The following is a 17,515-nucleotide window of genomic DNA, read 5'->3' as shown; positions in this document are numbered from 1 at the left end:
TTTTTTTGAGACGGAGTCTCATTCTGTCACCCAGGCTGGAGTGCAGAGGCGCAATCTCGGCTCACTACAAGCTCTGCCTCCCGGGTTCACATCATTCTCCTGCCTCAGCCTCCCAAGTAGCTGGGACTACAGGCGCCCACCACCACACCCGGCTAATTTTTTGTATTTTTTTTCAGTAGAGACGGGGTTTCACCATGGTCTTAATCTCCTGACCTCATGATCCACTCGCCTTGGCCTCCCAAAGTGCTGGGATTACAGGTGTGAGTCACCACGCCTGGCCCAGTACTGATAGCATTTATAAAAGTTTCAAGATATGCCAAAGAAGTAACACTAATTAAGGATACATACATACACATATGACCATACAAAGACAAGGGAATGATATTTACACAATTTAGATCAGTTACTCCCAGGAAGACAGAATTGATCAGAAAAGGGTGCACAGGGGATGTCAACCGCATTTGTAGTATTTTATTTCTTAAGATGGGTGGTAAATTCATACGTATGTTACATTATTCTTTATATCTTTTTATGTACCTAAAATATTTCAAATGTAAATGTTTAAATTGAAATGAATCAATAAAAGCTGAATGTGTCAACATGGTAATCTCAGAAACAATGTTGAAAGGGAAAAAAACAGGTTGCGGCAGGATATATGCAATGCAATACAATTCATACATAGCTCAACAACACATAAAACATTACTAAACATTGTTTACAAACACATGCATATGTAGTAGAAGCAAAAAGAACCGCATGAGGATAACAGAGCACATTTAACAAAGTGGGTACCTCTAGGGTGGAAAAGAGAGGAATAGAAGACAGTGTTTCATTCTATCTAGAGAAGGCTAGAACAGTATTCGTTATATTATTCTCTATACTTTTCTGTATGCTTGAAATGTTAGATATGATAAATGCCAAGTTAGTGTATCACTGGCTACATTAATACAATTTCAGCTAAAAACAACGCATTCTAGCTATCCTTTGCTGCTTCATCACTACTCAAACATAATTGTGGTGGGTTTGTGAATAATTAGAAACAATGACATCCCAGGCCGGGCGCGGTGGCTAACGCCTGTAATCTCAGCACTTTGGGAGGCTGAGGCAGGCAGATTACTTGAGGTCAGGAGTTCGAGACCAGCCTGACCAATATGGAGAAACCCCATCTCTACTAAAAATACAAAATTATCTGGGCATGGTAGTGCCAGCCTGAAATCCCAGCTACTCAGGAGGCTAAGGCAGAAGAATTGCTTGAACCTGGGAGGTGAAGGTTGCGGTGAGCCAAGATTGCGCCATTGCACTCTAGCCTGGGCAACAAGAGTGAAACTTTGTCTCAAAAAAAAAAGAAACAATGACATCCCAGTAGCAATGAATATACTTAGTACCAGTTCAAGTGATTCTCCTGCCTCAGCACCCCGAGTAGCTGGGACTACAGGCATGCACCACTATGCCTAGCTAATGTTTTGTACTTTTAGTAGAGGTGAGGGTTTCACCACATTGGCCAGGCTGGTCTCGAACTCCTGACCTCAGGTGATCCGCCCGCCTCAGCCATCCAAAGTGCTGGGATCATAGGTGTGAGCCATCACACTCAGCCTAGTACCAGATCTTAATGTCTGAATACCATTTTCCATGAAAAGGAACCACAACTCAACAGAAAAAATGACTGATTCTAGGCCGGGGCTTTGAAAAGTACAAGATGAGCCTGGAACACAGTGCTGTGCCAGGAAATATGGACATGCTCAAAGAATGACAAAAGCATGTCAAAAAGATACGGGACCAGCCTAATGTGTCTTCCACTGGCCAAACTTGGGACACCATGAGTATCAAAATAATCATGATAAAGAACCGTAATTCACTGAGTAAAATAAGAATCCATCAATCTTATTTACTGATATAACAAAGTAAAGGACATGCGCTTTAGTAGTAGGATCCTAGCTACTCAGGAGGCTAAGGCAGAAGGATTGTTTACTCCAGCCTGGACAACAGAGCAAGGACCTGTCTCTAAAGGCAAATAATAGACAAGTCGGCTGGGCGCAGTGGCTCAAGCCTGTAATCCCAGCACTTTGGGAGGCCGAGACGGGCGGATCACAAGGTCAGGAGATCAAGACCATCCTGGCTAACAAGGTGAAACCCCGTCTCTACTAAAAAATACAAAAAACTAGCCGGGCGAGGTGGCGGGCGCCTGTAGTCCCAGCTAATGTAGTCCCAGCTACTCAGGAGGCTGAGGCAGGAGAATGGCATAAACCCGGGAGGTGGAGCTTGCAGTGAGCTGAGAACTGGCCACTGCACTCCAGCCTGGGTGACAGAGCGAGACTCCATCTCAAAAAAAAAAAAAAAAAAAAAAAAATAGACAAGTCAAGGAAAGAGGGAAGCTCCTTTCAGTCAAATGCAGAAGGAATACAAAATTAGAAAAAAAACACCACAGTATGTGCTTCTTTGAGGCGAGACTCCTCCATGGAAGCTAAAACTAGGAGGTAAAAGCTTAACGAGAAAAAGGCTGGGTGCAGTGGCACATGCCTGTAATCCCTGCACTTTGAGAGGCTGAGGCGGGAGGAACACGTGAGCCCACGAGTTTGAGACCAGCCTGGGCAACATGGCGAAACCCTATCTCTACCAATGATACAAAAATTAGCCAAGTGTGGTGGCGTGCACCTGTAATCCCAGTTACTCAGGAGGCTGAGGCAGGGGCATCACTTGAACCTGGGAAGCACAGGTTGCAGTGAGTCGAGATCATGCCACTGTACTCCAGCCTGGGCAACCAGGCAAGACTCCATCGCAAAAAAAAAAAAAAAAAAAAAAGTTAAATAATTGTCCAGGCATAGTGGCACATGCCTGTGGTCCTAGCAACTTGGGAAGCCAAGGTGGAAGAATCACCTGAGCCCAGGGAGGTTGAGGCTTCAGTGAGCTGTGATCGCACCACTGCACTCCAGCCTGGGCAACAGAGTGAGACCCTGTCTCAAAAAAAAAAAAAAGAAAAAGAAAAAAAGAAAAGGAAACGTAATATGTAATTACAGTATACTACCACAGCTTAACTGTGAACAATATTTACACAGATGTAATAAATGATATATAATTTCCATTTTAAGACACCATTGATTATAAATCGCACCACTATTTTACAAATTACTAAAAGAAAAAAATACTGCTTCACGCCTATAATCTCAGCACTTTGGGAGGCCAAGGCGGGCAAATCAAGAGGTCAAGAGATCGAGACCAGCCTGGCCAGCATGGTGAAACTACGTCTCTACTGAAATACAAAAATTAGCTGGTGGCGCGCGCCTGTAGTCCCAGCTACTCAGGGGGTTGAGGCAGAATTGCTTGAACCTGGGAGGCAGAGGTTGCAGTGAGCCAAAATCATGCCACTGCACTCCAGCCTGGGCGACAGAGAGAGATTCTATCTCAAAAATATATATATATATACATATACACACACACACACATACATGAACCACATGGAAAGGAGCAGAAGTGTCTGTGTTGCAGCAAATGGTGTAAGAAAGCCACACTGTGACCCTGCAGAGGAGAAAGTCAGTATGTATGAAACTGATGGAAAAAAATGAGAGTGCAATATAAGAATATTATTTGTAAACATGGAGGAAAATGCTAGAAGAAATAGCTAACAGAGCTGAAAGTAACAGCTTCTAGGGTAGGATACTAAAAGGTAAGTAAGGAAGACTGCTGTTTTTCATGAGATGCAAATCTAAAGCAATTAGATAGAAAATTTCAACAGCCTAAATACTTCCAGATTACTTATGTATCATAATATCCTGAAAAGGGATGTTAAGAAAAATTTAGAAGCCAGGTACAGTGGCACACACCTGTAGACCCAGCTACTCAGAAGGCTGAGAGGAGACTGTGTGAGCCCAGGGGCTTGAGGCCAGCCTGGACAACATGGCGAGATCCTGTCTCTCAGAACAAAAAGAAAGAAAAATTTAGAAAAAAATAAGCAACCTGACACCTAATCTAGTTTCACTGTTATACAAATCCAAATTTTAAGTGAAATTATACCAAAGTGAAAAAATATGATCAAACCTGCTCTAAATCTGGTTCATAGCATTTTTATCCTGCCAGACACACAGATGTTAAGATAGCTTGAAAGTTGACCTGACGCAGACATAGGCTTTTTTTTTTTTTAAGTTGACCTGCTAGAAACAGAAAAGATCTGGGAGTGATGCCATCGTTGTAAGTATCTGACTTCTTGCTGCAAGGCAAGACCCAATTGGCTCCATTAAGAAGGTGCATATTCACAGTTGCTGCAAAGTTATGTAAAACTAAAATAAAGGCCAGGTGCAGTGGCTCATGCCTGTAATCCCAGCACTTTTGGAGGCCGAGGCAGGTGAATCACCTGAGGTCAGGAGTTTGAGACCAGCCTGGCCAACATGGGGAAACCCCATCTCTACTAACAATACAAAAATTAGCTGGGAGCAGTGGTAGGCACCTGTAATTCCAGCTACTCGGGAAGCTGAAGTGAGAGGATCACTTGAGCCCAGAAGGTCAAAGCTGCAGTGAGTTAAGCTTGTGCCACTGCACTCCAGCCTGGGTGTCAGAGTGAGACTCTGTTTCAAAATAAATCAATAAATAATAAAATAAGCCTAGAAAGTCATAATCACTTGTAAGAGTATAATACCTAAATTACTTTTAGCCAATCACATCATTAAGTTACTATTATTCGTTACTTACATCTTGAAACATTTTGTTCTCTTGTTTTAGTTCAGCTTCTTTATCATCTGAGAGTTTGTAAGCATTCTCAAATGCTTCTTCTAAATCTTGCAGTCTAGATTTTAGTCGAATGATGGTATTGTCTTTTTCTTTACTGCTTGTTCTCATTTCCTCAATTCGTTCCTGCAAAATTTTGGAAGCACTGCTGGCTGCACTGAAGCGTTCTCTCAAATCATTCTACAAAACAAAGACAAACATTTTTTTTTTTTTTGAGATGGGAGTCTTGCTCTGTTGCCCAAACTGGAGTACCATGGCGCAATCTCGGCCTACTGCAACCTCCACCTCCTGGGTTCAAACAATTCTCCTGCCTCAGCCTCCTGAGAGCTGGGATTACAGGTGCCCACCACCACTCCCCGCTGATTTTTTGTATTTTTGGTAGAGACAGGGTTTCACTATGATGGCCAGGCTGGTCTCAAAAGCCTGACCTCAAGTAATCCATAGGTCTCAGCCTCCCAAAGTGCTGGGATTACAGGCATGAGCTACCATGCCCAGCCCAAAATTTATTTTAAATGAAAAAATACATGCCTCAATAAGAGCTAATAAATTATGGGCATTTAAAAATGAACAAAACATAGAAATGGAAATAAAAAATCTATTTTGTTGTATTCTGAGATGGAGAGTCCAGAAAGAATGGTTCTACTGGAATACCAGCCCCTGACATTATCATACGGTATACAGGAAACTATCATCTATGGCACTTTGATTCTAGGACTCACCTAATAGCTCCTGCAGTTCACTTTAATAAGGAAAAAATAACCACTGCTATTAGGGAAATTATTTTGAAAGCATAGCTGGACTTTGTTGCCCAACATCAACATTTAGAGAGGAGAAAAACATTTCATACCCTCTCACTATGAAAATAGAGGAAATTCAAAACCCATCTGATATGTTAATATTCATTCAACAATCATTTCTGGAATACCCACTAGGTGCCAGGCACTAGGTTGCTAGAAATGTTAAGATTAAGAAAAAAGATAATAGTCCCTAATGTCATGAAGCTTAGGAGGAGAGGAACTAAAAAAGCAAACAGGCCAGGCACTGTGGCTCACAGCGGAAATCCCAGCACTTTGGGAGGACTGCTAGAGCCCAGGAGTTTAAGACCAGCCTGGGCCACATAGCCTGTCTTGACAAAAAATTTTAAAAATCAGTCGGGTGTGGTGGTGCGTGCCTATAGTCCCAACTACTCAGGAGGCTGAGGTGGGAGGATCACTTGAGCCTGAGAGGTTGAGACTCAAGTGGAGCCATGACGGCTCCATAGCACTCTAGCCTGGGCGACGAAGTGAGACCCTGTCTCCAAAAAAAAAAAAAACAGGCAAAGATAAAAACAACATATAAAACAAAATAGGCTGGGTGCCTGTAACCCCAGCACTTGGGGAGGCTGAAGCGGGCAGATCACCTGAGGTCAGGAGTTCGAGACCAGCCTGGCCAACATAGCGAAAACCTGTCTCTACTAAAAATACAAAAATTAGCTGGGCTTGGTGGTGGGCATCTGTAATCCCAGCTATTCAGGAGGCTGAGGCAGGAGAATCCCTTGAACCAGGGAGGCGGAGGTTGCAGTGAGCCAAGATCGCACCATTGCACTCCAGCCTGGGCAACAAGGGCGAGACTCCGTCTCAACAGAAAACCAAAATAGACATTTTCCACCAAAATTTTGTTAATAAGGTTATATGTATCTCATACATACTCTGTGATAGCTATTATGCATTTTATCTTCTAATAGATATTAAAAATACAACTTGTAAACAGACTTTGAGAAACTTTTGACCCTTAAAAAGACTGCCTTACACAAAGGTAATACACAAAGATTGCCTTACAAAAGGGAATAACAAAGGTCTTTGTTCAGAAAGAAAAAAAGTTATGTGTAAAAAAATAAAACTTGGTAATGTGTGGGGTAAAAGTAATTTTAGCATAAAAAGTTTATGCACTTCTAGTTATATACCAAGAAAACTAAAAACTTATGTGGCACATAAAATCTTGTAGACAAACACTCATAGCAATATAATTTAAATAGCAAGAAAGTATATAATCTAAACATTACCTGATGAATGTAAACAAAAATGGGGTATTATTCACAGAATGAAACATACTCAGCCATAAAAAGGAATGAATACTGATATGTTACAACATGGATGAACCTTGAAAATATGCTAAGTGAAGAAGTCAGACATGAAAAGTCAGTCTAGGATTTCATTTATATCAATGTTCAGAAAATGCAAATGCACAGAGAAAGAAAACTGAGTAGTGGTTGCCAGGGTGTGGAAGGACAGAATGAGGGGGGGTGACGGCTAAGGGGTGTGGATTTTTTTTTTTTTGAGGAAAATGTCCTAAAATTGATTATGGTGGATGCCCAACTCTAAATATACTAAAATTCGTGGAATTGTATACTTTAAAAGGGTAAGTTTTATGGTATGCAAATTATATCGCAAAAAATTTAAAAAACAATTTTTGAGACAGGGTCATGATCTCTTGCCCAGGCTACAGTGCTGTGGCACAATCATGGTCACTGCAGCCTCAACTTCCTGGGATTAAGTCATCCTCCTGCCTCAGCCTCCTAAGTAGCTGGGATGACAGCTGTGCACCACCATGCCCGGCTAATTTGTAGAGACAGAGGTCTCTGTATGTTACCCAGGCTGGTCTTGAACTCCTGGGCTCAAGCAATCCTCTCACCTCAGTCTCCCAAAGTGCTAGGATTACTGACATGAGCCACCGCACCCAGCCAAAGGTAAGTTTTAAAAGGGTAAAGTTTAGGCCAGGTGCAGTGGCTCACACCTGTAATCCCAGCACTTTGGGAGGCCGAGGCAGGTAGATCACAAGGTCAGGTGTTGGAGACCAGCCTGACTCAAATGGCGAAATCCCGTCTCTACTAAAAATACAAAAATTAGCCCGGCGCAGTGGCATGCACCTGTAGTCCCAGCTACTAGGGACACTGAGGCAGGAGAATCACTTGAAACTGGGAGGCAAAGGTTGCAGTGAACCAAAATTGCACAACTGCACTCTAGCCTGGGTAACAGAGTGAGACTCCATCTCAAAAAAAAAAAAAAAAAAAGGCGCAGTGGCTCACGCCTGTAATCCCAGCACTTGGGAAGCCGAGGCAGGAGGACCACAAGGTCAGGAGATCAAGACCATCCTGGCTAACATGGTGAAAACCCATCTCCACTAAAAAATACAAAAAATTAGCCAGGCGTGGTGGTGGGCTCCTGCAGTCCCAGCTACTCAGGAAGCTAAGGCAGTCGAGAATGGTGTGAACCCGGGAGGTGGAGCTTGCAGTGAGCCAAGATTGCGCCACTGCACTCCAGCCTGGACGACAGAGCAAAACTCCGTCTCAAAAAAAAAAAAAGGTAAAGTTTATAGTATTATATGAAGCCAACAGCACTAAAAATATAAACTTCATAAGCCTTCCTTAAAAAGACAAGAAACATAAATGATGTTATCATGAAATAATTCGTCTTACCAGAACTCCCACCAAAAAAAGAGTACTTACCACTTCAATTTCCAGTAAGTTATTCTTATTTTCAAGTGTTCTCACGCGACTAGTAGCTTCATGCAAAGCACTATCTAATTGGCCACATCTAAAAACCATAAATTTAGTTTCAATTAGAAGATAAAATTATTACCTTTAAAAGTATTACATAAATCTAACCAATTATCTAATATATAACATAAGACAAATTCTCCAGTGTTAGCTAAGACTCAGGATGCCATTTTAGTAGAATATATCCAATGAATCTAATAATATAGTATGTAGAGAAAAGACTAAAATTGGCCAGGCACCGTGGCTCACACCTGTAATACCAACACTTTGGGAGGCTGAGGCAGGCAGATCACTTGAGGTCAAGAGTTCGAGATCAGCCTGGCCAACATGGTGAAACCCCATCTCTACTAAAAATACAAAACTTAGCTGGGCATTGTGGCATGTGCCTGTAGTCCCAGCTACTCAGGAGGCTGAGGTGGGAGGGTGGCTTGAACCTGGGAGGCTGAGGTTGCAGTGGGCTGAGATCACGCCACTGCACTCCAGCCCGAGTGACAGTGAGAACCTGTCTCGAAAAAAAAAAAAAGCCTAAAATTATTTTTTAAAATATAAAAAAAAAGATGTACATAAAATAGCTTGGTCTTAGTTATGAAAAAAAATCTGTATCTACACATATGCATTATGATTTCTGGAAAAATGCAAAAAATTAAATTTGGGATTTTGGGACTAGAGGTTGGGGTAGGGAGATTTACTTTTTTTTTTATTTTTTGGAGACAGGATCTCACTCTGTAACCCAGGCTCAAGTACAGTGGTGCAATCACGGTTCACTACAGCCTCAACCTTCTGGGCTCAAGCAAGTCTCCTGCCTCAACCTCCTGAATATGCACCACCACATATAGCTAACTTGATTTTCTGTAGAGATGGGATCTCACTTTGTTGCCCAGGCTGGTCTCAAACTCCTGGACTCAAGCGATCGTAATTTACTTTTCATATTAGGTCCTTCTGTACTATTTCGAATTTAGCATGAATATAACTATTCTTATAATTAACTTCCTTTGTAAAGTTAATTATCACAGACCCTCAAAATAACAAGATACATAGAATTCAGTTACCATTTTGACTCAGTGTTTAACACAGTATGAATAATAAAAGCTTTATTTAGCACTGACTATACACCAGGTCTTTAAGCACGTTCCATTTATCCTCACAATTCTGTCCATTAAGATTATCATTGGTCCCAGCTGGGCATGGTGGCTCATGCCTGTAATCCCAGCACTTTGGGAGGCCGGGGCGGGTGGATCACGAGGTCAGGAGATCGAGACCATCCTGGCTAACACGGTGAAACCCTGTCTCTACTAAAATACAAAAAATTAGCTGGGCGTGGTGGTGGGCGCCTGTAGTCCCAGCTATTCGGGAGGCTGAGGCAGGAGAATGACGTGAACCTGGGAGGCGGAGCTTGCAGTGAGCCAAGATCGCACCACTGCACTCCAGCCTGGGCAACAGAGAGAGATTCCGTCTCAAAAAAAAAAGAAAGAAAGAAAAAACAGATTATCATTGGTCCCATTTTACAGTTGAGAAAACAAAAACAGTTCCTCACTGAAAGTCACACAGGTTGTAAGCAGTCACACTGGGAGCATAAGCTGGGCACTCGGAGTTCATGCTCCTAACCGCTGTGCATTAATGCGGCTCAGACGCGAAATACTGATAAGACTATTCTTTAAAAAAAAAAAAAATCACTCAAATAGTTAAGTGTGTTAATTGTATTTGACTTTTTTCAGTACTATGGATTCTAATGTGCCAGGGGATCACTGTCCCAAGTTCCAATTCCGTAACATAGTAATCTGATATCACAGCTGGCTAATGGCTACACTTGTAACACCACGGGAATTCTCCAATTTGCAATTTTAAGTTTGAAAAACAATCAGTGTATATGCTGATAACAATGGTTTTTATCTTGGGGGAATCATTTCTCCAGTTCTAAATGACTGCCATTTATTTTGTTTCTACTGTCCTCTGTAACACAGCTTTTTTTTTAACCATAAGCCAGATCAAATCTTTTTTGGGAAGAGGAGAAAATAATGTACTGCTATTCATTTCACACAGTGATTACATCTACTCCAGTAACCAAGCCTGCCACTGTTAACTGCTATAACACAGCCATTTACTTAAAACCCTGGCTTCCAATTTGCTCCACCTATATTTGCTCATTGCTCTACATGCTCAAACACCTTCTAGTCATAAAAATGTTTTAACTGGTTATAATTTACTCTAGGTACCTTCTTTAGGACTCTGTGTTTAACCTTCAAAAGTTCACTGGTGGGCTTCTTTCATACTTGTTTTCCTACAGGAAGTAACTGCAGTCATCTTTGCCTTTTTTTTTTTTTGAAACTGAGTCTCACTCTGTCACCCAGGCTGGAGTGCAGTGACACAATCTCGGCTCACTGCAACCTCCGCCTCCCGGGTTCAAGCGATTCTCCTGCCTCAGTCTCCTGAGTATCTGGGATTACAGGTGAGCACCACCACATCCAGCTACTTTTTGTATATTCAGTAGAGACAGGGTTTCAATATGTTGTCTAGGCTGGTCTTGAACTCCTGACCTCAAGTGATCTGCCTGCCTCAGCCTCCCAAAGTGCTGGGATTACAGGTGTGAGCCACCACACTCAGCCTCATCTTTGCCTTCTAAACAAAAACAATAACAAAAAACCCAACTTCCATAACCTGCTATCTACTGTTTTTGTCCTAAAAAACCTAAACCTGTCTCTTCTTTTGGTTTGGCTCTTTTCAAATTACTTTTCCCTACCATCATACCCCCACACCACCAAATGCAAAATGAAAGCTACAGAAACATTCAAGAATAAGACAGCCATGTTAACTACCAGCAACCAAAACTACTTACAGTATAAAGGCTAGTTTTCCCATAACTTTGAAAGTTAAACTGTTAACCAGATGGAAGAATTTAGTTCCCTCCTAAGCTCTTTGAAGTGAGCTTTGTCTTTTCTCCTTAGAGAACTCCTTGCTATCAGCTAGACCTGCATCAATTTTCAATCTATTTAAGTCCTGTTTATTTATTTAGAGACAGGCTGTCGCTCTGTCACCCAGGCTGGAGTGCAGTGGCACAACCTCAGTTCACTGCAGCCTCGACCTCCTGAGCTCAAGCAATCCTCTCACCTCAGCCTCCCCAGTAAGTGGGACCACAGGTACACGCCACCATGCCCAGCTAACGTTTTAATTTTTTGTAGAGACAGGGTTCCATTATGTTGCCCAGGTTGGTCTTGAACTCCTGAGCTCAAGACATCTGCCTGCCTCTGCCTCCCAAAGTGCTGGGTTACAGACATGAGCCACCATGCCTGACCAAGTCCCATTTAACTGTAAAGTATGTTGCAAGGACTCTATTACTAATACTAGTGAAAGCATCAAATTTTCTAAGTGATTCTAATATAGGTGTGAAGCTATCCTGAATATAAGGTCATTCTCCCCTGTATTTCTTTGTGGGTTTTTTTGGAATGGGAACTACAGTATTTTAATGGGCCTATTAAAAAGGTTGAGAATTGCCGCAGGACATAAGCCATAGACTTATTAGGAAGTCCATAGTACTGCTCCTCCCATCAATGACATTACTCTGCATATACGAAATTCACTGAACTGTTTCAGTATTTTGCCCATGTGAAACAAATGGCTCCATGTCAGTTATTAGTGTATTATAAGAGGGGGGTTCATAGCTTCAAAAATACGTAGGCAAACATGACTGTTAAAATTTCAAATCCAAAGTATATGTTTTCAATGTGTTTTCTCACATTATACTTCTGTGAAAATAACACATCCAAGGTGGAGAAAACTTCACAGCTAAATTATAAATTTTACCTGTCCATAAGAATTTGATTGGTTATCTTCCAATCTTCAACTGCAGAGATTTCTTTTGCCTCCAGCTTCTGTTTCAAACTATTTATTTCTGATTCATAATAAGCTCGAAGATCCGCGATGTGTCGAGCATGCTTTTCCTTCAGGTTCTGCCTAATCCTTATTCGTTGAGAATAAAAAATACATATTAGGAAAGCTATCCTCAGTCTCCATCCACAAGAGAAACTAAGAACACAATGATTCTCATGGGCAAAAATATAGCATATTTCCTTTGCTACAAAATATATAAATACACAAAAGTTGACAATCGAGTGAAAGAGTTTTATATGCTCCATCTTAAAATGCTAAATCTCTAAGAATTTATGCAATACTAAAGTTCAATAAAGATCATTTTCAATCAGACATCACAGAAAATCTATTAACATTACAAGCCATTCACTGAAATACATACTTAGACAATATCACAGGATCTTCCAAGGAAGTCAATGAAATGCATTCTGGGACACTGTTGGCTGTACCTGGAAGCTGGGACTGACTGACTGAGGCCGAAGTGACCATGACAGTGTTTTCTTCATCTACAGTGTTGACAGAGATATCATTACTAGTAATGGTACATACTGACGGAAACGTGGAACTGGTCCTACTTTCGTTTTGGAATGTCTGATTTTTCCAAGAGTCCACCGGAGAAGCTTTTGTGTGTGAGGGATATTTTGGAAATCCAGGTAACTGAGAAGTGACATTACTTGCTTGTGAAAATGAGTCTATGTCAGAGGGACTAGACATACTAGGCTCTAGAACAGAGTCCGGGGAAAAGGATATTCTGTCATCAAGGGCATTCGGAAGGCCATGCGGTTGAATCCCTGAAATCTGCTGCTTTGGCTTCATGTGTAACGTAGGATCTAGAGTCAGGACCTAGAAACAAGACAACAAGGAAGCCTTACCCTCAGAACTCAGCTTTGTTTTGCTTGTTTTCAAGTGAGTAGGTTTTAGATCGCCTAGGGAAAATGAAGCTTGAGGTAAAAGTTAGAGTCAGGAAGCATTGTTCATGTTCACTCGGCAGAATGTGGACAACTTTACCTCTGGTGGATGATTTGGGTTGGAAGCAGAAGTGAGATTCCTCTCAGGTAACTGCTTGTTTTCCCTTTGTTTTTTATAATAAATATCCTTCAGTGACGGTAGCTTCATCTCATTACTAGTATTAGACTTAAAGATACGAAACAAAATTAAATGGTGTTATCAATAATGAAACACATTAATGATATCAAAATAAGCACCATAAAAAGATTTTTGAAAGACTTTAAGCAAATTGAAAATGGAGACTGTCAGATTTGTAATACAAGCTTGGAAGTCATTATCTAGTATGATGAGTCTGCCTCAGAATGGAAAGATGTTTGGATCTCCTAACTATTTAAGACACTAAGGGGATAATGTGAATGTTAATTATTTAGCAGCTTATGAATACTTCCAAATAATGAAATTCTTAGTAGTTCTCCCACTCAAAATAAGAACCAATTTTTTGGGTTTCTTTGACACAGGGTCTCACCCTGTTGCCCGGGCTGGAGTACAGTGGTGTGATCACGGTTCACTGCAGCCTCAATTTTGCAGGCTAAGGTGATCTTCCCGCCTCAGCCTCCTAAGTTGCTAGGACTACACAAGTGCGCCACCACATCCAGCTAATTTTTGTATTTTTTTTTTGTACAGACAGGGTCTTGCCATGTTGCCCAGGCTAGTCTCAAACTCCTGAGCTCAAGCAATCCTCCCACCTTAGCTTCCCAAAGTGCTGGAATTACAGGCATGAGCCATCACGCCTAGCCAATAACCAAGTTTTGAGGTAAGAAAATACTTCATAGGCTGGGCACGGTGGCTCATGCCTGTAATCCCAGCACTTCAGGAGGCTAGGGCGGGCGATCACTTGAGGTGATCAGCCTAGCCAACATGGAGAAACCCCATCTCTACTAAAAATACAAAATTAGCCAGGCAAGTGCGCATGACTGTAATCCCAGCTACAAGGGAGGCTGAGGCAGGAGAATCGCTTGAACCTGGAAGGTGGAGAGTGCGGTGAGCCGAGATCACGCCATTGCACTCCAGCCTGGACAACAAGAGCGAAACTCAGTCTCAAAAAAAAAGAAGGCCAGGTGTGGTGGCTCATGCCTGTAATCCCAGCACTTTGGGAGGCTGAGGTGGGCAGATCACAAGGTCAAGAGATCGAGATCATCCTGGCTAACACGGTGAAACCCCATCTCTACTAAAAATACAAAACATTAGCTGGGCGTGGTGGTGAGTGCCTATAGTCCCAGCTACTTGGGAGGCTGAGGCAGGAGAGTGGCGTGAACCTGGGAGGCGGAGCTTGCAGTGAGCCAAGATCGCACCACTGCACTCCATCCAGCCTGGGCGACAGAGTGAGACTCCGTCTCAAAAAAAAAAAAAAAAAGGAAAAAAAGAAAAGAAAATACTTCATAATGAATAACAGAAGGATGAGAAAACTTTTGGCCAAATTAATTTCATATGCCTGAAGTAAAATGCACCAAGAGGTGGAGTTCCTTGTCTATGTAGTTACAAGCATGTTTGTTTAAAGAGTTGGCCAACCAAAACTAGGTGTCACAAAGTGACCCAATGAAAATAAGTACCCCCCATCACTTCTCAGGCTTTTGGCTAAGATCAAGTGAAAATAAGTCCCTTTATTCATCAGTAAAATAAGAAGATATGACCCTAGGCTAGACACGGTGGCTCACGCCTGTAATCCCAGCACTTTGGGAGGCTGAGGCAGGTAGATCGCCTGAGGTCGGGAGTTCGAGACCAGTATGGCTGATATGGTGAAACCCTGTCTCTACTAAAAATACAAAAAATAGTTTGGAGTGGTGGCACAGGCCTGTAATCCCAGTGACACAGGAGACTGAAATGGGACAATCACTTGAACCCAAGAGGCAGAGGTTGCAGTGAGCCAGGATCATGCCACTGCACTCCTTCACTCTAGCCTGGACAACAGACCAAGACGCTGTCTCAAAAAACAGAAGATAGGACCCTAATTTCGAAAAACTGAAATCAGGGCTTCACTACACTAAAACTGTTGCAGAGAGGTCTAGGCTCTAAACATTAAAACTTTGGGCTTAAATTATTTCAAGGTGGGACATATTATAGGGTGTGAGAGGAGAACCAATTAACCTTGGGCCTCAAATTTAAACTGTGAACATTGTCGCAAATGAGATTACAGATTCAACAATAGATACACTGAAAACACTGAAAGAACATTAATCATGTAGCTTTAAATGTATGTCCCATTTCTAGACCCTATATAGGCTGCAGAGCACCACGAATATATATTTTTAAAACCTTGTAACTGCCTTGTGAGTGTGTGCATTGAAGGCATTAATTTGTTACATCTAAACCTTTAAAATATACTGCGGTGGCTCACGCCTGTAATTCCAGCACTTTGGGAGGCCAAGGCGGGTGGATTACTTGAGGTCAGAAGTTTGACACCAGCCTGGCCAATATGGTGAAACCCCATCTCTACTAAAAACACAAAAATTAGCCAGGCGTGGCAGCACGTGCCTGTAATCCCAGCTACTTGGGAGGTTGAAGCAAGAGAATCGCTTGAACCCAGGAGGCAGAGGATGCAGTGAGCCGAGATCACACCACTGCATTCCAGCCTATGAAACAGAGAGAGATTCTGCCTCAAAAAAGTACCACAATTCCCATAATCCTGCTGTAGAATTCATTCCTTACATGCCAACAACCTAAAGAAGCCTTTTCAAGACCTGAAGCCTGTGAAAAGTGGATTACTCTGGCTATGGCCACAGCCTGGTGGCCTGGGGGAATAGTTGGGGTTATTCTATTCAAAGCTCATGGGAACAGAAAAGTACTACTTTTCACCACTTTTATGTTCTTGTCACGTTAACATCTCTAAAGTAGGGATGACTCTTGTAATTAATGGCATCTTATAATTGCTTTGGGCCAAGTTGTGGTTGTGATAGACTGTCATTCCCTGCTTATGAGCTCAAAATTGGCCAAATAGGTATCAGCAGCTTAGAAGACAAACCGACACACTACAATGAAGCTCCTGAGGACCAATATTTAAGAGAAGGGTGAATCAGACATGTTTAGCAACATATTCCACATGGGAGTCCAAAGCAGGCTAGTTCTACATGCTACTAAGCCAGGTAAAAAGCAGAAAGGCCTTTCCATTCTTTTTAAAGAAATGCAGAATAGGCCGGGCGCGGTGGCTCAAGCCTGTAGTCTCAGCACTTTGGGAGGCCGAGACGAGCGGATCACCAGGTCAGGAGATCGAGACCGTCCTGGCTAACACGGTGAAACCCCATCTCTACTAAAAATACAAAAAAATAGCCGGGCGAGGTGGCAGGCGCCTGTAGTCCCAGCTACTCGGGAGGCTGAGGCAGGAGAATGGCGTAAACCCGGGAGGCGGAGCTTGCAGTGAGCTGAGATCTGGCCACTGCACTCCAGACTGGGCGACAGAGCGAGACTCCGTCTCAAAAAAATAAAAAAAAAAAGAAATGCAGAATCACTGATGCTCTTGTCCCAGCACTTTGGGAGGCTGAGGCAGGAGGACTGCTTGAGTCCAGGAGTTCAAGAGACCAGCCTGGGCAACATAGAGAGACTTTGCCTCTACTAAAAAAAAAAAAAAATGAGCCAGGTGTGGTTATACATGACTGTAGTATCAGCTACACAGGAGACTGAGGCAAGAGGATCGCGTGAGCCCAGGAGGTTGAGTCTGCAGTGATTGATGATCAAGCTGCTATACTCCAGCCTGGGCAACAGAGTGAGACCGTGAAGAAAGAGAGAAAGAGAGAAACAGAAGAGAAGAGATAACCCTCTGAGAAGGAAAGAATTTTAGCCACTTTTATTTCACTTATGTCTTCCTTTTTAAAGTATGCATAAGAGTTATATAATAAGCCAGGCACAGTGGCTCACATCTGTAATCCCGGCACTTTGGGAGGCTGAGGCAGGTGAGTCACAAGGTCAGGAGATCGAGACCATCCTGGCCAACATGATGGAACCTTGTCTCTACTAAAAACAGAAAAAAATTAGCTGGGCATGGCAGTAGCGTCCCAGCTACTTAGGAGGCTAAGGCAGGAGAATCACTTGAACCCAGGAGGTGGAGGTTGCAGTGAGCCGAGATCACACCACTGCATTCCAGCCTGGCGACAGAGCAAGACTCCGTCTCAAAAAAAAAAATTAATAAATTTAAAAAATAAAAAATAAAATATATTAAAAAAATACAGGCCGGGCGCGGTGGCTCAAGCCTGTAATCCCAGCACTTTGGGAGGCCGAGACGGGTGGATCACGAGGTCAGGAGATCGAGACCATCCTGGTCTACACGGTGAAACCCCGTCTCTACTAAAAAAAAATACAAAAAACTAGCCGGGCGAGATGGCGGGCACCTATAGTCCCAGCTACTCGGGAGGCTGAGGCAGGAGAATGGCGTAAACCCGGGAGGCGGAGCTTGCAGTGAGC

General features: G+C 42.6%; 1 protein-coding gene across 1 annotated transcript in view; it reads right to left on the bottom strand.

Moving 5' to 3' along the window:
• The window catches only part of MPHOSPH9 (M-phase phosphoprotein 9), an 83,086-nt gene that overhangs the window by 38,008 nt on the left and 27,563 nt on the right, over positions 1-17,515 (bottom strand). Inside the window, 5 exon segments of the mRNA XM_017888977.1 lie at positions 4,681-4,896; positions 8,201-8,288; positions 12,050-12,205; positions 12,498-12,958; positions 13,124-13,249. Of these exon segments, the coding sequence (XP_017744466.1) occupies positions 4,681-4,896; positions 8,201-8,288; positions 12,050-12,205; positions 12,498-12,958; positions 13,124-13,249 (1,047 nt within the window).

The sequence above is a fragment of the Rhinopithecus bieti genome, unplaced genomic scaffold (assembly GCF_001698545.2).
Source record: "Rhinopithecus bieti isolate Rb0 unplaced genomic scaffold, ASM169854v2 scaffold_574, whole genome shotgun sequence".
Lineage (NCBI taxonomy): Eukaryota > Metazoa > Chordata > Mammalia > Primates > Cercopithecidae > Rhinopithecus > Rhinopithecus bieti.
The sequence above is the reverse complement of the archived record's forward strand: the minus strand, read 5'-3'. Positions and strand labels throughout refer to the sequence as shown.